At 42.0% G+C, this 27,807-nt stretch overlaps 1 protein-coding gene across 1 annotated transcript in view; it reads right to left on the bottom strand.

Moving 5' to 3' along the window:
• The window catches only part of LOC117522987 (cilia- and flagella-associated protein 46), a 316,276-nt gene that overhangs the window by 169,428 nt on the left and 119,041 nt on the right, over positions 1-27,807 (bottom strand). The window contains exons 21-30 of the mRNA XM_034184405.1: positions 19,924-20,043; positions 15,088-15,269; positions 14,576-14,707; positions 14,276-14,435; positions 12,748-12,811; positions 8,085-8,220; positions 7,815-7,998; positions 5,709-5,862; positions 2,641-2,855; positions 2,426-2,539 (exon numbers count right to left, since the gene is read on the bottom strand). Of these exons, the coding sequence (XP_034040296.1) occupies positions 2,426-2,539; positions 2,641-2,855; positions 5,709-5,862; positions 7,815-7,998; positions 8,085-8,220; positions 12,748-12,811; positions 14,276-14,435; positions 14,576-14,707; positions 15,088-15,269; positions 19,924-20,043 (1,461 nt within the window). The remainder of the gene's footprint in view (positions 1-2,425; positions 2,540-2,640; positions 2,856-5,708; positions 5,863-7,814; positions 7,999-8,084; positions 8,221-12,747; positions 12,812-14,275; positions 14,436-14,575; positions 14,708-15,087; positions 15,270-19,923; positions 20,044-27,807) is intronic.

The raw sequence follows: 27,807 nt of genomic DNA, 5'->3' as shown, positions 1-27,807 counted from the left end.
GCATGTGCACGAAGGTTCACGCTTGGCTGATGTAAAAACATATGACTCAAATCCATATAGTTTTTGAAAAAATAAAAAGGTACGATACTTTTCTAACAGACCTCGTATTTAAACACCTACTGAAGAAACAGTAAAGAAAACTGAGGGCACTGCACTCCTCTGCCAAGTCATGTCTGGGAGCATGCACTGGTGACGAGCTTTGCCATATCCACAATGCAGAGGAACCACCGTATGTACTGGTTTTATTTAGATGTCACTTCAAAGTTCCCTCAGTGTTGCGTCACATTCTGTTTCTGGCCCTCTGTGTGTAATTCCCTTGTGGTCAGATTGTCTGGTTTTGCTCCTGCTTTTTCACATTGTGATTCCCAGTGTTCTCCAATGTTTTGCCTCCCTGTGTGCACTCTGACTGTTTTGTACAACCCCTGGCAATAACTATGGAATCACCGGCCTCGGAGGATGTTCATTCAGTTGTTTATTTTTGTAGAAAAAAAGCAGATCACAGACATGACACAAAACTAAAGTCATTTCAAATGGCAACTTTCTGGCTTTAAGAAACACTATAAAAAATCAGGAAAAAAATTGTGGCAGTCAGTAACAGTTACTTTTTTAGACCAAGCAGAGGGAAACAAATATGGACTCACTCAATTCTGAGGAATAAATTATGGAATCACCCTGTAAATTTTCATCCCCAAAACTAACACCTGCATCAAATCAGATCTGCTCATTAGTCTGCATCTAAAAAGGAGTGATCACACCTTGGAGAGCTGTTGCACCAAGTGGACTGACATGAATCATGGCTCCAACATGAGAGATGTCAATTGAAACAAAGGAGAGGATTATCAAACTCTTAAAAGAGGGTAAATCATCACGCAATGTTGCAAAAGATGTTGGTTGTTCACAGTCAGCTGTCTAAACTCTGGACCAAATACAAACAACATGGGAAGGTTGTTAAAGGCGGCAAACATACTGGTAGACCAAGAAGACATCAAAGCATCAAGACAGAAAACTTAAAGCAATATGTCTCAAAAATCGAAAATGCACAACAAAACAAATGAGGAACGAATGGGAGGAAACTGGAGTCAATGTCTGTGACCGAACTGTAAGAAACTGCCTAAAGGAAATGGGATTTACATACAGAAAAGCTAAACGAAAGCCATCATTAACACCTAAACAGAAAAAAACAAGGTTACAATGGCCTAAGGAAAAGCAATCGTGGACTGTGGATGACTGGATGAAAGTCATATTCAGTGATGAATCTCGAATCTGCATTGGGCAAGGTGATGATGCTGGAACTTTTGTTTGGTGCCGTTCCAATGAGATTTATAAAGATGACTGCCTGAAGAGAACATGTAAATTTCCATAGTCATTGATGATATGGGGCTGCATGTCAGGTAAAGGCACTGGGGAGATGGCTGTCATTACATCATCAATAAATGCACAAGTTTACATTGACATTTTGGACACTTTTCTTATCCCATCAATTGAAAAGATGTTTAGGGATGATGAAATCATTTTTCAAGATGATAATGCATCTTGCCATAGATCAAAAACTGTGAAAACATTCCTTGCAAAAAGACACATAGGGTCAATGTCATGGACTGCAAATAGTCCAGATCTTAATCCAATTGAAAATCTTTGGTGGAAGTTGAAGAAAATGGTCCATGACAAGGCTCCAACCTGCAAAGTTGATCTGGCAACAGCAATCAGAGAAAGTTGGAGCCAGATTGATGAAGAGTACTGTTTGTCACTCATTAAGTCCATGCCTCAGAGACTGCAAGCTGTTATAAAAGCCAGAGGTGGTGCAACAAAATACTAGTGATGTGTTGGAGCGTTGTTTTGTTTTTCATGATTCCATAATTTTTTCCTCAGAATTGAGTGATTCCATATTTTTTTCCCTCTGCTTGGTCTAAAAAAGTAACCATTACTGACTGCCACAATTGTTTTTCCTGATTTCTTAGTGTTTCTTAAAGCCAGAAAGTTGCCATTTGAAATGACTTTAGTTTTGTGTCATGTCTGTGATCTGCTTTTTTTTCTACAAAATTAAACAACTGAATGAACATCCTCCGAGGCCGGTGATTCCATCATTTTTGCCAGGGGTTGTACTAATCCCAAAATTGCCCATAAATCCTTTCAGTCATATCAGCTTCCTCAATACCACTGGTTTTTATATGTCCAGACTCGCAAACACAGCAAATCCAAGCCTTCTGCACCCACAGTTACACTGGTTTTTCTCACTACTTGCATATCAAGGTGCCTCAGACACAGACAAATAGATTTGTGTTGTTTGAGAAGCTCATTTGTCAACACAGGATGCAAAACGTTTTGTATAAAAACAATAACAGCAGACTAGCATAACATTTTGTGCGGTGAAAAAAATTGCTCCATCAGTCAAATGATGAATCAAAACTGAGAAACAAAGTGTCACCGTTTTGCTTTTGCTCTTGTCCTTATCTTTTTTCGATGCAGCAGATGAAGACTTTTGTGGTAATTCACTATTGACCATGTCACTGAAAACGTCACGGACCACTGACATAGACACCTGCAGTAAAGACAGAGTACAAAAGATGCATGAACCATCTTTACCCCAAAATATACAGTATTTTAAAAACATGGGATAATGTTGGAGTGCAGGTCTAATACCTTCCATATTTGAAGGACAAAGGTGTAGGCTCTGAGCAAGTTCAGCTGGTGTTGTGGAGACGTTCTGCCTGCCATGACAGCAAGCAGAGTGTGTGCTCTTACCAAACTGTCAAGACATCTCACTTCCCTCAGATTAGACAAATTTTGTGGTAATATCCCCTGAAGTCCCACCAAGGAGGCACAATTCATCACATCCTTTTTATTGGACTCATCTTCTGGAGGAAATACACATTACATGCATTCACACACATGTTCAACATTTTGACATGATTTCACTTTACATTGTTAAGAGCTTTATTTTTGCATTACCAGCATGTTGACACAATGCTTACATTTAGTTTCAGTTTGCCTACAGTACGGACGTACTGTACGTATCAGTTATAAAACACTATTGTACAACTCCTGTCATTACTGTACAGAGTGTAGCAAATGGCTATACAGTTTTGTTTTTTTTTAACTTTTGTTCAGATCTTGTTAATATAGGCTACAGCAACTAACTGATGAAAACCATAATAGCAAAGAATTTCATGATCAGTTATTTCAGCCACTAATTACTGACATAATGCTGTTAAGGGCCCCTTTACATATAACACAATTTAACCCGACTAGTGCATCAAGGAGGAATTGCATGCCATTGCGAAAAATCGTAGCTGCCTCGTACAGCTGTTGCTACAACTATTCACGCACGCCAGCGGCTAAAAGATAGAGAGTGCCCTGTGAGAGCCCATTCGATCCCTCTTGCGGCAGGTGTTGGCCAAATTCCAGGTGACACACACGAACATCCAACACCGCTCGCGTGACACAGAAAATGTGTAGCCATTCACGCTGTCACCATGAAAATAGTGAGCAGACAATCACTTTCGAGCTGGATGTGAAATTTGTCTAAATGCCCCATGCGTGTTTCATGCCCCCCCACTCTCCCCTACACATGTTGAGTGTGGGGGAGCACACTTGCATAAAATGCTTATATGTATGAGCACACAGAGCACGGGGAGGCACCTCCCAGCTGCTGACCAGAGACACAAATGACAGCTCAGTGCACAGAACCTGTCACAGTACAAACACAGAGACCACAGCCAGGACAGGTATATTAATAAATAGTAAATGGACTGCATTTATATAGCGCTTTTCCATCTGCATCAGTCAAAGTGCTTTACACATGAATGCCTCACATTCACCCTGATGTCAGGCTGCTGCCATACAAGGTGCCCACTACACACCGCGTACCAAAGGATTCTCCAAAGAGACCCAGTAACAAAGACATCTGGTTTTCCCACTCAGTCCCAAGACAGCATCCATTCTCACAACTACACAGTAAGACAAGAAACACTAAGACCATCAATCTACATAGGTATCAGCATTGCCAAACACTTCTGCTGAGAGACCTCATCACTCCATAACCTCTTCTCAGAAGACCCTTGACTTCAAAAACAGTGGCAAAATATGAGCAGATAAAGAATGCCTCACTTTTGGTGTACACAAATAGTAAATGGACTGCATTTATATCGCACTTTTCATCTGCATCAGATGCTCAAAGCGCTTTACACATCAATGCCTCACATTCACCCCAATGTCAGGCTGCTGCCAGGCAAGGCACCCACTACACACCAGGAGCAACCAGGGGATTAAGGACCTTGCCCAAGGACCCTTAGTGATTTGCCAGTCAGGCTGGGATTTGAACGGAGGATCCCCTGGTCTCAAGCCCAATGCTTTAACCAATAGACCATCACCTCCCCTAACACAGATGCACTGATGTTGGCAGGAATTCATTCAAAGCCTGGATCATTTCTGATCAAAGATAATATCAAACCCGGAGATGCCAACTCCTTATTTAGGTCCTCAAGTGCTGCAATCAGGACCATGTTTCACCTGGCAGCAAGTGATAGATGACTACAATTGAGAAGTGGGGTTGGACTGTTTATTTGCCTGACTGGTTGCAATCTGTGATTCAGGGCATTTCCTTCATGCTCCCAGACCTGGAAGCTGAGTGATGAATTGGAGTGTCTGAGTCTACAGTGGTCCAGGTTCAATACAAAGATCCAGGCACTGGTTGAACACCTCACATGGTGCACGGTCCCAGACCTGTCCAACATATGGGTAGAGTGACTGGCCTTATTTGTGTGCATGCACTGTCTATCCTTTCTAACACTCAAAGTATTTGGTGTTCAAAACAACCACCAGAAGATAGCTGTATAGCAATAAATGCTTCAAAGGCAGTACATATTGTGTGCCTTTCTATTTATTTCCCCATTGTTTGTATATATCACTTCACCATGAGTCACAGCTGGCGCATACTATTAAGAGTAGAAACAATTTTTATTTTATTTTCCAATAAATTAAATTAAAAGGATGACACACAAAGCACAATTTAACAGTGACAATAACAACAACTCTGACAGTGTTGTAATGTTAATACATGTCAGTGTAGACCTGTACTGGATCCACTGTGGTGACCCTGAACAACCAGAGGCAGCCGAAAGACAAACAACAACCTCTCAAAGGAGAAAATACTGTAAACATTCACATTCCTCGTACTTCTCCCCAAATGTCTTCTCCATCAAATGAAGACATTTCATTTGATGCAAATCTTGTTGTTGTCATGACAATGATAAATAAAGCTATCTATCTATCTATCTATCTATCTATCTATCTATCTATCTATCTATCTATCTATCTATCTATCTATCTATCTATCTATCTATCTATCTATCTATCTATCTATCTATCTATCTATCTATCTATCTATCTATCATTAATAGCGAAGTACACATATTTTGATCAAACAAATACTTTTCATGTGAAAATATTGGTGTCCTTTCATTATTTTGTGACAACATTGACAGAATGAGCTTTCTTAATTTATTGTTACATACAATTATTTTGACTATAATCTTAATAGCTTATAAAGCGGTACATTTAAAAACAGTCTTTCTCTGAATTCAAAACTTTGTCTCCACTAGCAAGTCATATGTAACTGTTCATTTACCTCCATTTCTTGCTGTCTCTGAATTTAACTACATTTTTACACACTTGTTTCATGACACAGTAAAGTCATGGACATTATTTACCCGTTCCTTCAGCCTGTTCAGTTTCCAAGTGTAGAAAGACATCTATGGCCCACTGAACCTGATGTTGGGCATCCTGTTTCGGGAAGTTGTTACTGTAAAGCCACGCTCCAAACTCCAACAGAAGGTTGACCTTCTGCCACTGAGTGTCTGCACTCTTCACAAATGGTGTCACAAACAGAAACATAAGAGAAAACATTTAAAAATTGTCTTGAATATGTCTGCCATGACATAACCTACCATCCCTGATTCTCAAGACCAGACACCTAAGAGGCTCTTCTTTTCGACTCTTTTTTTTTTTTTTTTTTTTTAGATATTTAGATATACCTTAGTATACACTAGTAGAGTTCTACCTTAGATTTGGAATATATTATAGAAGACATACCTCACTGAATTTTCATGAAGAAATTTAGGATATGTAACAAATGTATCCATTTGATCTTGTGTTATTGTGACACTCTCTCTCTCTCCTTCTAATCTTAGGTATTTGGAAGCATTTGGGAAGGTTGACAGTGACCATCAGCTTTGTGCAAATAATAGAGATTGGAGGCTAAAGCAAAACTTAGCCCAGTATTTGTACAGCCTCAACATGAAGGCATGGAGCGTCAGTGCTGATATGACTCCTTGGAGTAGCGAGTTCCACGTTTTCATGGCACTTAGTGTCAGAAAGTCCTGCCTCACCATCTTGCTACCTCATTGCTTCTGTAGTTTCAGCTCATGGCCTCTGGTGTTATTCCTGTCCAGCTTTTTTGGCATGTTATAATAGCTTAGTCATGCCTTCACAAACTCTCCTATCCTGCAGGCTCAGCAGCTTTAAGGCTCTTGGGCATATCTTTGAGACAACTCGTTCCTCAGTATTGCTACTAACTTGGTATCTCAGTGCTGAATGCTCTCTAGCAGGGTTTGGTCTTTCTTAAAGGCTGGGTAACCATACTCAAGATGAGGACAGACTCATATGAAGAACAGTTTAACTGGTGAATCACCAACTAAGTGGGAGAATGACTGCTGGATGAGTCCCAGTAGGCTACACAAAGAGAGCTAAATGCGATCAATCAATATGAACGTTGTGTTCTTTCTCGAAGGATGTTCTCTCCAGTTTAACAGGGTGGTCATCTTTCATCATCACTTGAAGTTTACTTGATGTTTGGACCTCGATGCATCACTTTACACTTTTCAGCATTGAATCTTTAGAGCCATTGTTGCAAACATTCTTTCAGTTGTGTCTTCTAGAGCTTTCAGGGTGAACTAAAGCTCTAGAAGACATGTCTTAGCTCATAAGAAAACCATGACAAAAATAAGATCTATCCAAATTAAGATACATAAACAGGACTTTCTGTGTCTGAGAGCATGGAGGAGGGATTACATCTGTCATTGTGCGGAGGAGAAATTCTCTGTGTTTTAGGACATGGTGAACGGCAATTAGAGACAAACCTGCAATAGCAAACTGAGTCCACATGATGGTGGTAGAGATCTGTTCTCAATTGTACTTTCTCTAAGGCATAAAGCCAGAACAGGCACTGAGAGATTGCAACACCTACAGTTTACATGTTTTGACATAGATTTATGCAAATTAATTCCCTGTGATTCATAATAAATGGTTCGGTGTGGCCTTGATTGTATTTGTACAAAACTGAACTGCTTCAGCATTAAATAACAAACAAAAATTTAATCCCATTTTTAATCCATACTGGCTCTAAACATAGTTAAAATGTGAAAACATTTCAAGGTCACAGGTCATGTGGCCAATAGAAAGATACTAGAATAATAACCATAGGTACAAAAAATCACTGGTCCAAATCAAATAACTCAGATATTTTCACACTCACACACACACACACACACACACACACACACACACACACACACACACACACACACACACACACACACACACACACACACACACACACACACACACACACACACACACACACACAGAAACAATACCCCTTGCTTACTCTACTGCTTTGCATGGGTGTAAATATGATCTTGATGAGAATCTCAGTATGACACATGCAAACATTAATTCCAGTGTCTACATAGGTCTGTGGATGAATCTGCTTTTGGCAATGATGTAAAACAGTTGAATAGTTTCAACAGAAGTATTACCACCAGAGTGGTGATGGATTTCTGGTAGCATGTCAGCAGTTGTGTTATATTCCTGGCACAGAGTGCCACCTGGTGCCACATGTCTGAACAGCACTGCTCTCCTTCATTGTTTAACATCTCCATATCCATCAGTATACTTTCCCCCAGCTGTGCTTTCACTAGTATACGTTGTTTGAGCAGGGATCTGAGGAAATACAGAATACAGTCAAACATCTCCTTAGTTTGTCTAGTCCCACCACGTTTCCTGTAGTCCTCACAGCGTGTACTTACAGCCGGTGTCTGGAGTGAGGTACCTGTCTGACAGCTGTGTCCAGCAGCTGCAGACCACTCTTCCAGTCCTTTTTATCAGTGTGGATGGACAGCAACAGACTATAAATGGATCCTATCAGAGCCAGGCCATCGTCACCTTGTGGAATACATACAACATACAACATTAAAAATGAGTTCTCTTAAGAATTTATTTTGATTCTATTTTATTTACAGTGAGGAATCATACATTGAGGCAGCACAGTGGCTTAGTGGTTAGCACTGTTGTCTCACAGCGAGAAGGTCGTGGGTTCGATTCTTTCTGTTCTCAATTGTACTTTCTCTAAGGCCTTTCTGTGTGGAGTTTGCATGTTCTCCCCGTGTTTGCGTGGGTTTCCTCCAGGTGCTCCGGTTTCCTCCCACATCCAAAGACATGTGGGTTAGGTGATTGGAATCTTTAAATTGTCCGTAGGTGTGTGTGGGTGTGTCTGTGTTTGTTTGACTGTTTGTGGCCCTGCGACAGACTGGCGTCCTGTCCTGGGTGTACCCCACCTCGCGCTCTATGGCTGCTGGGATAGGCTCCAGCCCCCCGCGACCCTTAATTGGACTAAGCGGTAGAAGATGAATGAATGAATGAATCATACATTGTGATTTCCAGATTTTTTTTTTTTAGATTATGTCTCTCACAGTGGACATGCACCCAAGATGAAAATTTCAGACCCCTCCATGATTTCTAAGTGGGAGAACTTGCAAAATCGCAGGGTGTTCTAATACTTATTTTCCTCACTGTATTTACACACACCATAGTGCAAGACACGATTTGGCCCAGAAATGTGCAAGCTCTGTGTTTTTACAGTGATTAGATTGGGACGCGGGCAGATGGAGTTCAACATTTTGTTTTTGTTTTTTAGTTTGTTTTTTGGGGGAGTAAAATTGTGGTATGCTGGATAATGAAGGTGTAAGAAATTATATCAGTGAATGGTAAGAATGATGATCTGATCACCCAAACATGATCAGAATTAGTGACCAAAACGTAGTAGAATACAATAAGAGTTTGTTTGCTGAAGAAAAAGGACAACTCCTGAATCCAATGTAACCTGATTCAAACAAGTAGATGAGGAAGACCAGAAATAAGAAATACCACTGGATTCTCACTCAGAACACAGTGATAATAGCTATGTTAGCATGTTGCTAATAATGTTGCCACACATTCGCTAAAAGTGCTGAATCACTTAAAAAGCAGAATTTTCGGTTTTCAAAATTATTTTTTTACAAATGAAAAAAATGACATATTTACAAATACAGATTTATCTGCAAAACCCACCACACGTTACAGTTACGTGTGTTATATACCAACCAACCACTGATGTCAGGAAACTAATCTTCCCATAATGCATTGTGGCATGTGTCTGTAAACGCTAAAACCTTCAAAATTAGTGCATTACTTTAAAACTAAAACATATAGCTGATATTTTCACTTTGTAAAATGACAGAAGTGACATTAATTTCAATAACTTGTCCGGAATTAGTTTGTTTAACATTTTAACCATAAGTCAATACTGTCTGCACTCTGATACTGCTGGCCAGGCCTCTTTTCCTCCCGAATGCGTTGGATTATGACAATATTTACCGTGTCAGGCATGCTTCCGGCAAATTCTTGCTATGTGTGACGGGGGCCTTTAGGCTGAGATTCCTTGCCAGGAAACCTTTGGCTAAGTTAGCAGCTCTTTGAGAGGACTTTGAGTTCCTGAGCCTTCAGCTTTCAGGCTCCTCTCCTGTGGAACCAGCTCCCAATTTGGATCAGGGAGACAGACACCCTCTCTACTTTTAAGATTAGGCTTAAAACTTTCCTTTTTGCTAAAGCTTATAGTTAGGGCTGGATCAGGTGATCCTGAACCATCCCTTAGTTATGCTGCTATAGACTTAGACTGCTGGGGGGTTCCCATGATGCACTGAGTGTTTCTTTCTCTTTTTGCTCTGTATGCACCACTCTGCATTTAATCATTAGTGATTGATCTCTGCTCCCCTCCACAGCATGTCTTTTTCCTGATTCTCTCCCCTCAGCCCCAACCAGTCCCAGCAGAAGACTGCCCCTCCCTGAGCCTGGTTCTGCTGGAGGTTTCTTCCTGTTAAAAGGGAGTTTTTCCTTCCCACTGTCGCCAAGTGCTTGCTCACAGGGGGTCGTTTTGACCGTTGGGGTTTTTCCCGTAATTATTGTATGGCTTTGCCTTACAATATAAAGCGCCTTGGGGCAACTGTTTGTTGTGATTTGGCGCTATATAAATAAAATTGATTTGATTTGATTTTGCTTTGAGAGGGCCCAGGAGTTTAGCACTAATGCCGTAGCTACTGAGTTTTCCTAGTAGTCTTACATATGGGATGATGACAAACACTTTCATGAATCAGTGTAAATAATGTCTACTTCTAACCCTTCATCCAGTATTTCTGTCCAAGCCTTTAAGATCTTGAACAACTATAAGACTGACAACCAGCCTCCAATAAACTCTTACTGGTGCCTATGCAGCAGCTGGTTTCCCTTCATGTGCTTCAGGAACTTGTCTCTTATAATAGATTCAGTTATCTTACATACAATACAGCAACAGCTTTTCCAGTATAAGGCCTCATATTACTTACTTTGATTTGATGTCAAAAACATTAAAATATCACAAAATAAAGTTCATCATTAAAACCTTTCAAAATTGGGAATATTACACTATCTAAACAAGTACCGTATTTTCTGGAATGTAAGTCGCAGTGAAGTATAAATCACACCTGTCCAAAAATGCCTTGTTAAGAGGAAAAACCATATAGTTTACACTGGAGTGTAAGTTGCATTCACCACTTCATGGAAGAAGAAGCAAAATGAATTTTATTGCCATTTTCTGAGTTATTTATAAGGCACACACAGTAGCTAATGAGCTAATTAGTTTCATTATATGAGGCACAAATCACCAGCAAAATGCTTTATTGCACCACTGAACAAGCGATCATATATGAGCAATGCAATGAAACATTTGAAAACTTTTGTAGTACTTTTGTATCTGTAAACATAATAATCTTGCTGTTAATTTTCTTCTTGTTCTTAAAATACCTGCCCTTGTAGTTTCAAATAAATCCCAATAAGGTTTCTTCCAAAAAGAACTAAAAGTAAAAAATAATAATAATAAAAGTCCTGTGGCCTTTCTATGTGGAGTTTACATGTTTTCCCCATGTTTGCGTGGGTTCCCTCTGGGTGCTCTGGCTTTCTCCCACATTCAAAGACATGAAGGTTAGGTGAACTGAAAACATCAAATTGACCATAGGTGTGAATGTGTTTGTTTGTCTATATGTGTCCTTGTGATAGACAGGCGTCTTGTCCACGGTATACCCTGCCTCACACCCCATGACTGTGTGGATAGGCTCCAGCCCCCAATGACTCTTAATTAGAGTAAGCGGGTATTAAAAATGGATGGTTTTTTTTTGTCTCTTCCTGCTGTCCCATCTTCCACTTCCTCCTTAAGAAGATCACTAATACTTGTAAATTAGTGTTTGGGACACCTCTGTTTTGCGATTGGATGACAGACTGTATTTTACTTGAGCCTCTATACAGAGTGGAATCAGTTGTTTGAGAATTTTCTGCTTCATCATTTAATAATTAATGATGGATAAATATCTCACAATAGCTGTGCCCCAATGCTCCCCATCCAACCTGATGAAGCTTGAGAGGTACTGCAATAAGGAATGGTAAAACTGCCCAACAACAGATGCGCCAAGCTTGTGGCATCATATTCAAGAAGTCTTGAGGCTTGTAATTGCTGCCAAAGGTGCATCAACAAAGTTTTGAGCAAAGGTTGTGAGTACTTACATACATGTGATTTCTTAGGTTTTATTATTATTATTATTATTATTATTATTATTATTATTTAATAAATTTGCAATAATAATAATAAAAAAAAACCTTTTTTCATGTTGTCATTATGAGGTGTTGTGAGTATAATTTAGAGGTAAAAAATGAATTTAATCTAATTTGGAATAAGGCTGTAACATGACAAAATGTGGAAAAAGTGAAGTGCTGTGAATACTTTCCGGATGAATGGTACATACGTACTCTAAAAATGGAGAGACAATAGATATAAATGGCTATAGATCCTAAATGGTCAATGGTATTTTTGTTAAACCTCTGAAATTCTGCGCTGTAAGCACATCTTAATTGCTTTGTTTGTTCCATTATTGTGGTGGACAGAGACAAAATAACACAAACTGTCACTGTCCAAACACTTACATACCTGACTGTTTGTTATTATCTTCCCGTCCACTGTGAACACTGACACTGCTCTTACCTACAACCATTGGCAGCATGTACAAAGATCAGGCTGGTGCACAGTTAAAGTTCAACAACTTTGGCAGTATGTTTTGCTGCAATCATAACTCACATTACTGAAGCAGATAAGACCATAATTGTAAAAATGGATGACTGAACTACTGAAATGCAATGTTTCTTAGTTTACTCCTTCACTGTGGAGCAAATGATCTCTGTTCTGTACCATTGATTGTCTGCAGTACAGATGCACCAAAGACCCTGTATGGAGCTGACCAATTAATCAGCTCAATCAAATTGATTAGACAGAAACAAAACCCTGAAACTTGAAATATTTGTAATGGGCATGTCCTCCAAAATCTGATTAATTGTTTCCAACTTTGCACTCACTTTGTTTAGAAGTCACCATTGGTGGTGTTGACAAGATCTGGAAGTGTTTCACTTTGCCCTGCACCTGAAATTGTAAAGGAAAACGCATTAATAACTTTTGACCTATTACAATAAAACATGACAAGAAAGTAATGTCGGTTGTGGAAAGGTGGGTTACACTGAAAGCACACATGGATGAAGGATACAGTGAACCAAATGGTTTACATAGCACCTTTATGGCTCACTGAACAAAGTAACAGCAGTGCTGCAACATTCATTCATTGTAGATATTCACACATGCCTAACTGCTTCACAGGACTCTTCATTAGAAAAAAATCCCATCAGAATTCAAATCCAAGTTTTCAGCCCCATGCCATTCTGAAGGTTTTTTAAAATATCACTGTAATGATATATTTAGATGCAACCAGTAACAACCACTCACCAATACAATCAAAGGGCACGGTATAAACTATACCATGCCCTTTGATCTTTAATATGCCCTTTGGCACTTTAATATGTAAAATATGCACACTCCAGGTTCCTTGTTTTAACACAAACCAGCCTCGGGGGGAGGGTGGCAACATTGTGACATTGCATGTTTTGTGACCTTGCCCCCTTATCTGTAAAGCTCCTAGTGCACTTTGAGCCTCTAAAATTGCAGGATTCACTTATCCAGGTGTGATAGTGCTGACTTTTAGCATTTACACCAAGGCATCGCTACAGAAAAAAGTATATCCTGACAGGAGACCAACCAAATTGATTGTGGTTCTTCAGCAAATGGTAGAGGGAAAGCCTTTCCTTGTGGCTTGTGGAAGATATGATATGTGACTTTCTCCACATAACTTCCCACTCTGAGAATGTGGAAGGAGGTTTTTATATCATGGGCAGCATAATGGCCACTGAACAATACACAGGTCCCAGGTTCATTTCCTGTGTGGAGTTTGCATGTTCTCCCTATGTTTGCGTGGGTCGCTCAATGATCGCTTCAAACCCTGTGACCCTTAACTGGAATAAGCGGGTTTAGAAAAAGGATAGATAGATTTTGATATCTTTCTATTGTACCATTTCCATAAACATGCAGATTGCCTCAGTACTTGGCAAACTTGTAATTAAAGTTATAAAAGTAAGTCTGAAAAATAACAGAACAAGGCAATAAAATGCAACTAAATGCAAATACAAATTCAGATTTTTTTTTGGTTAAATACCCTCTCTTGAAACAAATTTGATAGAATTTTGCTCCATAAGCAGCTACTATGACTAAACATAGAAGCATAGTTTCATACGACATAAGGTTAAAGCTGAGATGAGAGTCAATGTTTTCTGTACTGCAGAAAACTAAAGGAGGTGGGGCACTACTGCCTGAAGTTGATGTGGGCTGATTCACACTCGTGCCTTGAGGAGGAATTATGGAAATCTTTATAAGTCGACGTACTGTATCATAGCAAATTAACTCTGGGTCCTATGTACACATATGTCAACATGAAAAATTGTCAAAACAATTATGGATTTAAATGCATGCGCAAGTGTAAAAATGGATTTGTATATTTACATGTTTGGTGGTGGTGTGGACCAGGACTTTTAAAATCCTCTCCAGTGGCTCTTTGAGCTGCCGTCTTTCTTCCACAGTCTGCGTCAGAGGTAGGCATGTATTCCAGTAATGCTTGGCAGCAGCCAAACTCAGTGTTGGATTCTCAGCCTGCTCTGCATAACTACAAAAGCCAGAATTAAATGCAAAGCTCAAAATAAAAGTTTCAGAAAGTGACTACAAAAACGTTCTTTTAAAATACTTTGCAACTTCCTTAGGGATTATGTAACATAATGTTGTGCATAAAATGATGAGTGACTGCACCTGACACTGGACAGAAGCGCATTCATGCCTTCCCTGTAGCTCTGTAGTTCACCACAGGACTCATGGACCAGGCTCAAACCCCTCAAACATGCTGCACTGCTCAGCATCTCATTCACTGCAGTAGGACCATATCTACAGACGTACATGTGGGAAATGTAAAAGGGAAATGTCTGAGTTATTAAATAATGTCTCAACTGAGATTCCTCTGAAAGATCTGAAACTCTGCAGGTCATAAACTTTACAGTTTCAAGCCTGCCCACCTCCAAAAAAAAAAAAAAAAAAAAAAAAAAAAAATGCCCTGCCTGCCCTATGAGCTGCAATACAATGTGATATGCACTAGATGTCATCTGCACATCAGGACGCTTTGCAAGCAAAATTCTAATCATCCAATGTCTGTTTGCATAAGAAGGCACACATATTCACATTAAGCATGCATTCCATTGAAACGGGAAAAAAACCAATATAGAGCTATAAGATGTTGAAATCTAATTTAATCATCCATCTGCACTTACAAAGGATAGTGCATGTTCTTAAGGCTGTCAGTGGCTGTGTCTTCCAGCTGCAGAGCATTGTTGGTGCACTGTAACAACAAGCTGTATTCCTTTGCACTGTGGCAGAAGGCAGCCAGCTGGCTCCACACCTGCAACTCCACCACAGCATCAGTCCAGCTGCATGCAGATGCCATTTGCACCAGCTGTAGGTAAGGAGGAAAAAGGAAATTAATTCAGGACTGAAAGAAGAGTTGCGAAAGAGGTGAGAGAGGGTGTGCAGAAAAGAGAAGAAATGCAAAGCAAAGATCTTAGTGGAAAGGAAAAGAGGGACCGAGGACAGAATAAGGAGGGTACAGAAATTAAATCAGACAGTGCAAGCAAAATCAGGAGGCAGTCAGGCTGGGAGAAGAATTTAGCAAAAATGGAATAAATAGAAAGGAAAGGATGGTACAGGCAAACCGGAAGTAGGGGAATGAGGAAGCAAGTAGAGAGGATAGAGATAAACAGAAGAGTGGTTGGTAAAGAATTCTCCCTACCACATATAGGAAAATTTGTCCCAGAATGCATTGCATCACCAGCATCCATTTTTTTCTAGCAGATGAACGCACTTCCGGTAGCAGTGACGTTAACAGCACCAGGACATTATGCTTTATTTTAAATTATTTTTAGTGTTTGTTTACCATTACTTTCACATGTCTGTCATATGAAAAATTCAGGAATATGAGGGTCCCACCACTGGAAAAAAAATGTCTCTGTAAGGGGCATCCGCTGCAGTGGAAAACTGTGCCCGGAGCTGGTGAGTCTTGCGGAGAAAGCCACACATATTTATCAGATTTTGGAGAAGTATGACCGCGCATAGTCTGAAAGAAAGTGACGGTAGGTGATAATGGTGGACGGCTATGTTCACAGTCTCAGTGGGAGAGAGCTGTGATGTGGACACGCTACATCAGGGGTAGGCAACCTGTTCCAGAAAGAGCCATGAGGGTGCAGGTTTTCTTTGCAGCCACTGACTCCACCAGGTGATTTCACTGATTAATGATTCATCTTGAGCAGATGGAATCAGTTAATCAGTGAAATCACCTGGTGGAGTCAGTGGCTGCAAAGAAAACCTGCACCCTCATGGCTCTTTCTGGAACAGGTTGCCTACCCCTGCGCTACATGAAACAGCTACCGGCTGTTCGTGTTAGCAATCCCTTACCAAAAAATAGTACTGATAAGTATATAAAAAGTAAACTGGAAGTATACTTGAAACATACTTGCATGTACTACTTTTTGGTAAGGGATGTTACCTGCTTATCGAATGTGGACAGACAAATTAAAGAATCAAGCAACACAAATGTGACGATAACTATCAGGTGTTTACCGACCATCATGTGGAACTTGCACAACTTGGAAGTATCTGAGGTCAATAACAGCTTTGTTTACATATGAAGACGTGAAACTGGAGCAGCACCAGACAGCAGAATGATATTCTACATGGCTGCTGAGTGCTAACACAAGAGAAGTAAAATCAGCCGGATGCGGCTGTCATGCCCGGGCCTGATCCAGGCTTTAATCCCTATTTTTCCCCTTCCTTTTACTCACCGGCGGCTTCGGCTTGGATTTATTAGTTGTTTGCCAGGTTGTGTTTTAATTTATGCTGTTTTCATTTGTCATTTTTCTGTTGTACTGTAATATGGGGTTTTGCTTTCTGTTAATCTGTTAGTCTTTGCTTGTTTGTTTTGTCATCTGGTTATCTTCTGTTTTATTCGTCAGTCATGAGTCCAGTTTAGTTTTGTCATTGTATTTATTTTCATCTTCTTATCATTATTTATTCTCATGTTCATGCTCGGTCCGGATCTGCTTAATAGTAATATTTTATTCTGTCCTCCATCTCTGTTTTTTCTCAGTTTATAGTTCCCTGTAGTCCCTCACTTATATCTGATTATGTTCTCACTTCACATCATTACACCTGCCTCATGTCTTTATCTCTCACCTTGTTTCTGTCTGCTTTGCATTTCGATTCACTTACACTCCCTGCACCTGCCCTAGCATCTTTGTTCCTTACATCACTCTCTTCCTCCCAATCTTGCATAGTAAATCTTTGTCCACTAGCCACACCCCCTTTCTAGAATCATCCCTCCACACGTGCACCTTATTACCTAATCCAGGGGTGGACAGCGAGGGCCGAGACACTGCAGGTTTTCCTTGCAACCAATCACCTCAGCAGGTGGATTGCTGATGGGCTTCTCCCCTGAACATAAACACCTGATCATTAATGGAATCACCTGCTGAGGTGACTGGTTGTAAGGAAAACCTGCAGTGTCTCGGCCCTTCATGGCACATGATTGCCCACCCCTGACCTAATCAGTCTCTTCATGCACCTCGTTTACACAACCTGTTATTTAAGCCCTCACAGTCTCACAGCTCACTGCCAGATTGTTGTTTTTGTACACTTTCCAGCGCCTGTTTACAGTCCTGAGTTTTGTCTTGCCATGTTCTGAATGTACTCCTCGACTGTGCCTCGTGCCTCATCCCAGATGTCTGCGATTGCTAGTGCCTCTTACCCCTGCTCGTTTATGACTGGGTCTCAGCCTAATCCTGTTGGTATTTCTGCTTCACTAACTGACCACATGTGTACCGAACCAAAGCCTGGAATAAAGACCATGATTTGTCTTCCACCAAAGCCTAGCCTGGGAGTTTGCTTTGCAGGTCCAGCCGCCTGCCCTGACAGCGGCTGTGTTTCAGGATATGCATTTATTACTACTTTGTTTGTGGCTGTCAAATCTTATTTAGATGAATTTGAAGATTTTTTTTGTCGTTGTTTTTTCCTGAATACACCACTGGTTACAAAGAAACCAGAGCTAGAAATGCATTGATCAGTCAACCTCGGAAAATTCAGGCAAAAACAAATAGTGTGCCTCCTTTAGCAGTGCAAAAGTACCTGTATGTGGTCGGGAGAATTAAGGGCATAATAAAAAATTCAAGGGGACAGACTGTAGGAAGAGATGCCACAAGACAGGAGAACAAATGAGAAACAAAATATGTACAAAAAGCCCCCCCCACACACACACACACATACACACAGTGGGCCTCATGTATCAACATTGCGTACGGCGATATTTGAGCGTATATGGGGTGTACGCCAAAACAGCGGCGCTACTTGGCATTTATCAATGTGGTCGTTGGCGTACGCTGCGCTGAAAATATACACCAGGTCGAGAGGTGCCGTAAATATACACTAAAATGAACCAGCGCTGGAATCCACATAAAAATGAAGATGATCAACATAATAAACAGTGCCATTATACAAATCAATGCATATGTTACATAAATAACACTTTCCTGATTATACTACATAATAATCAATACAAATCCCGCTTTTGCGCGATTGTTATGGAGCACGATCCGTGGCTACAGCGCTGACTGCAAAGACAGCGCTGCTCGCCGTTTTCTCCAGACTTCGAGCCTGGAGCCAGAGCAGTGCTGAGCTTAACTTTATGTGGTGTGATCGTTTTAGACTATGAAATTGATAATAACAACTGTAGTTTCGTCATTCCCTTAATTCGCCCGTGCTGCAATCAGGTTTTGTCGTCTACATTCGGTTGTCACAATAAAATAAATACAGAAATACATTTAAAAAATAAAGAAATCTGACAGATTAGGTGTGTCTTATTAATTGAGCGAGCAAATATCCACGTCAAGAATTACTGACATGTGAAAAGAGAATACAGTGGTCCCTCGCTATAACGCCGTTCACCTGTCTTGGCCTCGGAGTCTCGCGGAGTATTTAGTCCAATTTTGCATGCCTTTTTTTTTTACAGTGTTCTGTGTTCTGCATATTTGTTTATAAGAATCTTGTTGCCCAGAAGAAAAAAGAGCACCAACAACTACCCATAACTGTGTTTGTCACTCGGACACAAACACCTGCAGCCAGGTGTGAGTGGAAAAAGGCGCGGCGTCAGGACGCAGAGGCGCAATCTGTGACATACTGGTCAGTCACTATTAATAATTTCTTATGTGTCCGACCTTGTTCGTTGATCGTTAAAATTAATTAGTTAGTTCTAAATGCCATCATAATTATTTATAGGATCTATTTTTATCTCTCAAACAAATGTTTGGGCCTGAAGCAGTTTGGTATTATTTTCCTACTAAGGTTTGAACTTTGAGAGTGTTTACACACAAAAGTGAGAAAATGTTCATGCCTTATTGAGAAAGTGTATAAACTGTGTAGTGAGGGGTTTTACAGCTTTGAAACGTCTATAATAATTGTAACGCTGCCTAACGTCACGGTTTCGCATATTTTGGGCTATTTTTTAGAATGTAACTCCAGCGATTAATGAGGGACCACTGTAACACTTTATTGATTATATACTACAAAACAATTGATACGACGGCCGCTTTTGACGCTCTATTGGCACGCGTCGTGATTGGTGAAGTTCTTTTTCATTGCCGTCTTCCTGGCTTCCATGTCGTAAAATGAGGGTGTGTCTGAAGCGGACTCTGAATATTTATGGGCGTGTTTATTATAATTACGATTGTTTCCACCCGCCGCATTTATCAAGATCACGTCAGGCGTACACCAGAAATGGGCAGGTGCACACTGCTTGATACATGTCATGGCGACTTTGGTGTATTTCAAGTTTACGCTGTAAATTTACGCCACAAGTGCGCAACACTGATACATGAGGCCCAGTGGAAGGTATTACAAAGAATTTCAGATAACTTTAAAAGTGATAAGGAATTAGTTAAAAGGAATTTGAAGATACTAACACCAAATGAGATTCAGTCAGAGGCTCTGAGGGGTTACTGTGGGTCACTCTGGCATCTGTTACTGTCTGGGCATTGCTGGGAAAATGTGATTAGAGAAGCACCTACTGTGGAGAGACTGGGAACCAAGAACTCCTTGAACTCATTATACACTGGGTTGTTATTGCACTGGAGCATTTCCAATCCAAGCAGCACATCCATCGACATGGACATGACCTCATTTTGACACTGGGAGTGGACAAGGACACATTGTAAACTGAGCACACAAGTGAAAGCTTTTAAACACCAGTTTCTTTAAAGTACTGAAAAAAAATACAGCATACACGTGTGTTGCTTGTAAATGACTGACTTGAATCAGCAGAATGATTATTGTACCTGCATCCTATTTACTTCAGAGATGGCCTAATTGCTAATTCATGACTTTCCATTGTGTGGAAAATGAGATGATGAATGATTTAGTGATTCTAGTTAGACCGAAAACCCATTCATTTACTTCTGGAATTCTTAATTTGTATAGAAGAAAACAAGTGTCATTGATCTGTGACAAAAAAAAAGGAGGAAAGAACTGAACTGACCTGGAAAAAAAAAATAATATTGGGAGACAAATAACCATAGAATCACAATGGCTAATCAACCAGGATGTCACAAAGTGTAAAAGTGCATTCTCCAAAGGTCTGTCAATCCTAATGAAAACAAATAAAAATAATTGGAAATAAAGTGGTTTGGAGCTAAGTTTGAAAACAGATCTGCTTTTATGATAGGGATTTTTATTTGAATGTATTGATTTTATTTTATATATTATTTATTTGCCATCATGGAGCACCTACCCAACAAAAACTGCCACCATTTCAGAGGCAGCCAACTTTGTGTCCATATCACGCACAAAACAATCTTATGGAGCTCTTATGGGACCCAGACAACGGTCAAAGTAGAACCACTGCTCTCTCATGTTTAACACAGCCATTTGAAGCATTTTTTTTATTAAGATGCCCTGCAACCCTTTGTGGGCTTTCCAGGCATGACAAACTGGGAATACACAAAACAAGATGAAGGGATCATATTTCCCCATCTGGCCTGGGGTTGCCTTGGAATTTCCCAGGAGGATGTTTGTGGATGGGATACGTCTGTGCTGTCACTGCAACATGCCACAGCTCAGCACTGGAAAACCAATGACTGAATGGTTGGAAATGCCAATTGTTTAAAAAGGAAAAGCCCATGATGTTTTGATGAATAGCTGGATGTAGGTCCAGGAATTAACAGCACAAGATTGAACATGTTTTTGCAGAAATTGTGCTCATATTTCTCAATAGTTTTTGCGGCAATGAGCAACAGAAATTCATTTAAAAATACATTTATTGGAAATGAACAGGAGCTGCCACTAAGTTAACCTGAAGTCAGTTCTGTCCATCATGGTGTGTCTGCGACACAAGAAAATTCAAAAATCAGTTTTTATTATTGAGGATGCTTTCTGATATCACTGGCAGCTGTCAAAAATGTAATTCAATTTCAAAATAAAAATTGATTGTCAGGATCTGCTCCAGCCTGGGGTTCATGTTGGGGTTTTCCCCTTATTTGGTCTAGACTTCCACTGAGGGTTTATAGTTTTACTTCTCATATATATGTGGTCATATAAGTCTTGGTTTGGTTCTGTTCGTTTCTGTACGTTGTGTAATACTTCTGTTACCGGTTTTATTCTGTGTATCATTTATTTATGGTTTAGTCATTCATTGCATTACCTAGTCCCTGGTTTTGATTTGTTCATCATTTATTTCCTATTCTGTCAATAGTTTCTGTCAATGTTTAGTGTATTCACTTCCTGTGTCACATCCTCTATTTTTAGTTATCACTGGTTTTTCACTCCTCGACTCGCCACCTTAGTTTTAGTTTCGCCCCCTCTGTTTTGTTCGTGTTTATTATGGTTAGTCAAGCACGTCACATTTTCCACCGTTGGGTTTTCTGTCATTTAATTATCTTGCCCCAGTTGATTTTGCCTTACTGCATTCTCTTGCATTTACCTTTGCCTTCCCTGGTCACGCCCCCTTCCAGCACACTCTGCACACCTGTTCCGCATTTCACACTCTGATTCTTCCACTATTATTTAAGCCCTAACAGTCTCACAGTCCCTCGCCAGATTGTTGCATGTTGCACTTTCCAGCCTCACGCCTTTGTCCTGTTTTGCCTCGTAATATTTCTGACCTTGCCTATGTTACCGACTTCTGCCTCGTCTTATCCCTGAACTCTGCTCGTTTTTGACTTTGCCTCTGCCTCAGCCCTGTGAACTCCTGTCGCCATGTATTTGGAACTGTGCTTGTTTTTTGGACTCCGCCTCAGCTTGCTACCTGCCTGTACCTCCACTACGTTGACTGATTTCCTGTGTACCGAACCTATTGCCAGCTTACCAGATAAAGTTATTTTTTCTTACTCCAACACCTGTGTCTGTGAGTCTGCATTTGCCTCCTACAACTTTCAGGGTCAAGCCACCACGAACCATGACAGAACAATCTGGCCAGTACCTGGAGGCAGCGGACTCAGACCCTGAGCTGAACTTGACCAGAATTAAAGAGATCATCGCTGACATAAGATTTTTTTTCACCTGTTTCCGCCACACCTACACCCCATGGGAAAAGTTTGACTACCTGGAGCAAGCTTTGGAAGTCACTGAAGCAAATACCTGGCTCTACAGCCTCTTCCCTGACTTAGAAGAGCTGGACAATTTGTTTACTGCAGAGAGGCTGCCTGACTGGGTGAAGCAACCTGAGCTATATCTGCAGTCCACTTGCCCGCCATATGCGATGATGACACTGAGTGGGTTGACTTAGATGAGGATTCTTCATCTGAGACAGAGGAGTCATCACTCCAGCAGATGGCAGAATTTCTCTTCAAAATACAGGACTTATTTTTTAAATTCAGAGACAGTTCAGGTGAGCGGAACAAGCAGCGCATTCTTTCTGCTTTAGAAGTCCTTCTACATGCTGCACCCGAAATGGTAACTGCCTTCCCAGAGTTAAAACATATCAAAACTCTTTTTAAGCAAGGTCGGCTTCCTACCTGTGTCGAAGATCCGATGGACTACTTGTTTAAATCAGAGATCTATGACTCCTGTCTGGACACGCCCCGCTTCATCACGCTGTCGGTCGAAGCAGTCACGCCTCCTCAGCTGTCCACACCTTCCATGTCCTGCCTGCCTCCAGTTCCTGCTCCACGAAGGCTGTTCAGACAGGAACCCACTGAACTGAATCTGTCCAAAGAACCAGATCTGCGATCTTATGTGGCACCAGTTCCGGTCCCGCCTCATCTGGCCCCCGTGCCCGCACCTCGGAAGCTCCGGGTGCCATTGCACCAGCCTGTTGTCACCACGACTTCCTCGCCCACGGGAATGAAGGTTACCATCTTGCCCGACCTCTCTGCTGAGGACATGTCTCTCCTGGTGCCCACAGAGCCATCGGGCAAGACCACGTCACCTCAGCCCTCGGCCGCACCAGTCGTGATGTCACCGGAGCAAGCGGAGAGACACACGCCCCCAGTTTCTCTGATGCACACACTCCAGAAGCCAGCTGAACAGCCTGCGTCACCATAGCTCGTCACACCTCAGTTTCAAACAAATGTGCCAACATCACTGGCGTCACATACGGCACGCACCCCGCTCCAGACTCAACCAGCGATGTCCGAAGTTCTCACAGTGCGCTCGCTGCCACCATCAATGGCCACGTTTCTCCAGGAAGCAGCAGTACACCCTGTTCCTCGGCCTTCAGTGAAAACAGCTGATTCTGCCGCCGTGCGCGCCAGGCCACGATCTCCAGTCCCGTCAGACCAGCATGCAGCAGCGCGCACAGCTTCTCAGCCTTTAGTGAAAACAGCTGATTCTGTCGCCGTGCGCGCCAGGCCATGATCACCAGTCACATCAGTCCAGCATGCAGCAGCACGCACAGCTTCTCAGCCTTCAGCGAAGCCAGCTGCATCTGACAAGTTGTGCGCTTTTCCACGCGCAACTGCAGAGCCAGCCAGGTCGACTATGGCGCGTCCGACACAGGACATCCCTTCATCACCTCTGTCTCTATTCAGATCTTCAGAGGTCTTCCCAACAAGAACTGTTGCTGCCGTAATCAGCGGAACTGTGAGTCTTTTGTTATTTTTCCTAATCACGCTTTCCCATTTTCAGGGCCCATTAGGAGGAGTGTTTAGTGTCTCGGTTCTGGACAACATGGGGCTCCTGCATTTCTTTGGTGCTAAGCTATTTATTATCAGTTGTCATTTGTTTCAAAATTTGCTTAAAACACAAGTTCTCTCAATATCTGTTTTTCTGTTGGGAATTGGTTAGCCTCCCACAACATGGTTTTCTGAAGTTCTCTTTCTGGATCCATAAAGTGGTATTGGACCTGGTTAGCTCCCCAGGTGAATCTGCTTTACTGTCAGTTTTTCATGGTTCCACTTTTGCAAATTTTGGCAAGTTTATCCGTTCATTATGTTCCCATTTCTGGCAAGTAATGCTCTTCTGGTTGTTTTGGTTTGGTAAGCAGTTTTGTGTTTTGAATCTCGTTCCGGATTGGTCCCTACTTGCTAACGTTACCCTGCTAGTAGCAAACATGCTATTTTTGTGGTGGTTTCTGGAACTCATGTCTCCCTGGTCCCCACTCAGTTCACGGTCGACGTGTCATCCCTCCAGGTCCTGTTGCATCGAATACCACTCTCAGTTCTATTCATCAAGTTTAAATTTTTGATTACCCTCTATGTCAGTTTGGTTCTTTTTTGTACCTTTTGCCTTTTATTTATTTATGTAGCAGTATTTTGTGTTTATATTTTCTCCACGGCTCCCATAAAATTTCTGTCCAATGGTTGTTTCATGTTTTGTTTGTCCTTATTTCACAGTGTTCCTCTACATATAGTTCCCTTCTTGGTTCCCCCACTTTCCTAGGTCTGTGTAGAAGTGTTGTTCAGTGGCTTTCCTTTTTATTTCATTCCTCCCTTCATTTTTTGTCAGGATTTTCACTTTTGGCGATCCTTCAACTTTGTGGTTTTGGTTTTCCAGCATAGTTGTTTTTGGTGGTATTTGGGTTCTATTTTTGGTGTCTGTCATCTGTTTATCTCTTCCTCTGTTCTTTTCTTGGATTGTCTGGTTGTTTCTGCTTTTTCTTCTTGTTGTATTCTTGGGATTGTGCGGAAAGTGGCCACGCAGGTCCTCCGTCCCCTTCGTTCATTGCTCAGGTTTGTTGGTCTCTCCCGTTTGATCACTGCTGTGATGCCGGGGAAGTTTTGTCCCACTACCACGCCCTGCCCTGTCCCAGGTTATGGTTTCATCTCTGTTCCCATGCATCCCTAGGGAAAACCTCCTGTCACACCCTTGCCTCCTGTTGGGCATAATGGTCGCCCTCCTGGCTCTCCCGTGGGCTGCTGTGTACCCCAGGACCGGACTCTTGGGGTTCCTTGGTCCCTAGTTCTGCCCTGTTGTCATCCATTTGGGGGTCTCTCTGGTTTTGGTCACCCGTTCAGGCTCAGGCACTCTATTCCCCGTGTTGAGGGTTGTTGGTTGTCTATCATGCCGCCTCCCGCCTCAGGTTTTTCTACCGGTTTTCCATGGTTTTGTGTCTCTCCTCCGATCCCCCACCTGCCCACCCCTGGACGGGTGGGTGCCTGGTTGCCGCTCTCTGGGTTTTGGGGTGGTATTTCTGGCTGCTGTCGGTGCCAGCTGCCTTGGGGAGTGGGTGATGTCGGGATCTGCCCCAGCCTGGGGTTCATGTCGGGGTTTTCCCCTTATTTGGTCTAGGCTCCCACTGAGGGTTTACAGTTTTACTTTTCATATTATTATATGTGGTCATGTAAGTCTTGGTTTGGTTGTGTTCGTTTCTGTACTTTGTGTAATACTTATGTTACCGGTTTTATTCTGTGTATCATTTATTTATGTTTTAGTCATTCATTGCATTAACTAGTCCCTGGTTTTAATTTGGTCATCATTTATTTCCTATTCTGTCAATAGTTTGTTTTGTCATTTTTAGTGTATTCACTTCCTGTGTCACGTCCTCTCTTTTTAGTTATCACTGGTTTTTCACTCCTCGACTCGCCACCTTAGTTTTAGTTTCGCCCCCTCTGTTTTGTTCGTGTTTATTATGGTTAGTCAAGCACGTCACATTTTGCACCGTTGGTTTTTCTGTCATTTAAGTATCTTGCCCCAGTTCACGTTGCTTTTGCCTTACTGCACTCTCTTGCACTTACCTTTGTCTTCCCTGGTCACAGCGCCTTCCAGCACTCTCTGCAAACCTGTGCCTCATTTCACACTCTGATTCTTCCACTAGTATTTAAGCCCTCACAGTCCCTCGCCAGATTGTTGCATGTTGCACTTTCCAGCCTCATGCCTTTGTCCTGTTTTGCCTCGTAATATTTCTGACCTTGCCTGTGTTACCGACTTCCGCCTTGTCTTATCCCTGAACTCTTCTCGTTTTTGACTTTGCCTCTGCCTCAGCCCTGTGAACTCCTGTCGCCATGTATTTGGAACTGTGCTTGTTTTTTGGACTCCGCCTCAGCTTGCTACCTGCCTGTACCTCCACTACGTTGACTGATTCCCTGTGTACCGAACCTACTGCCAGCTTACCAGATAAACTTATTTTTTCTTACTCCAACACCTGTGTCTGTGAGTCTGCATTTGCCTCCTACAACTTTCAGGGTCAAGCCACCACGAACCATGACATTGATACAAAAACTGAACAAATAACAATACATATATTTAAGTGACACTTTCCAAGCATACAGCAGATGAAATAAGTATTGAACACATCACCATTTTTCTCAGTAAATATATTTCTAATGGTGCTATTTGTTGGGGAAAGTGAAATGCATGGACCCACACCAGGGGGCTTAAATGAATGGCCAATAGAGATGCCAATAAATACAATTTATTGCTGCAAATGTGCACAACAGGTCAAATACTGCTTTTAGTCTGTCAATCAAGCTACACAAAAGATGACGCGTGGGCAGGCCTGAGGGTAGGAGACGCCTATCCAGAGAAGAGCCGGGACCCATGAGGTTCTACCGCCAACGGAGACCTGCAACACACTGGAGCCGCCAAGTCCTAAGTCCCCAGGTGGCCACCGCTTCCAGCTGTCAGATCCGGTACTGCTGGCAGGAACAGACACAGGTGAAAGGTGGGTGTGTGTACACCCAGCCAACAGTCAGCAACTCAGTTATCCTCTTGGAGGAATAAATCCAGATACTCCCAGAGTGCAGAGGAAAAACTGGATGACGTGCAGTGTCAAATGTTATACTTAGTAAGTAAGAAGTTAGGAGTGGAAACGCCAACTCCTCCTACTTCCACAAACGTGGCTACAAGCTGCAAGTATAAATCACAACTGCAAGACTTCAGAAAACAATGAATGTGCGAACAACACAAAACGGCTGAGATAGTTTACCTGACGGGTATGCTGATAACTCGGCAGAGTTATGGTGTCTCTCCCAGGCTTTTATGGATGTGATGTGATGATAACTGATGACTGACAGCTGTCAGCTCAGGTGCTCCTGGTGCTCCTGCGAGGCGACTGCGCCCTCTGGTGCTTGAAACCCGACAACAGGCAGGGCGCCCTCTGGTGGTGAGCCAGCAGTACCTCCTCTTCGGGCGGCTCACACAACAGGATCCCCCCCCTCAACGGGCGCCTCCTGGCGCCCGACCCGGCTTGTCGGGGTGTCGCTGGTAGAAATCGGCCAGGAGGGCGGGATCCAGGATGAAGCTCCTCTTCACCCAGGAGCGCTCTTCAGGTCCGTTCCCCTCCCAGTCCACCAGATACTGGAAACCCCGACCCCTCCGGCAAACATCGAGGAGCTTCCTCACCGTCTAGGCTGGCTCACCGTCGATGATGCGGGCAGGAGGTGGGGCTGGTCCAGGGGTGCAAAGGTCCAATGTATGGTATGGTTTGACCTTCGAGACATGGAAAACAGGATGGATCCGCAGTGAAGCAGGGAGTATGAGCTTCACTGCAGCCGGGCTGATGACTCTGACGATGGGAAATG

Source organism: Thalassophryne amazonica, chromosome 13, assembly GCF_902500255.1.
Source record: "Thalassophryne amazonica chromosome 13, fThaAma1.1, whole genome shotgun sequence".
Classification (NCBI taxonomy): Eukaryota; Metazoa; Chordata; class Actinopteri; order Batrachoidiformes; family Batrachoididae; genus Thalassophryne; species Thalassophryne amazonica.
This window is presented reverse-complemented; position numbering and strand designations above follow the sequence as displayed.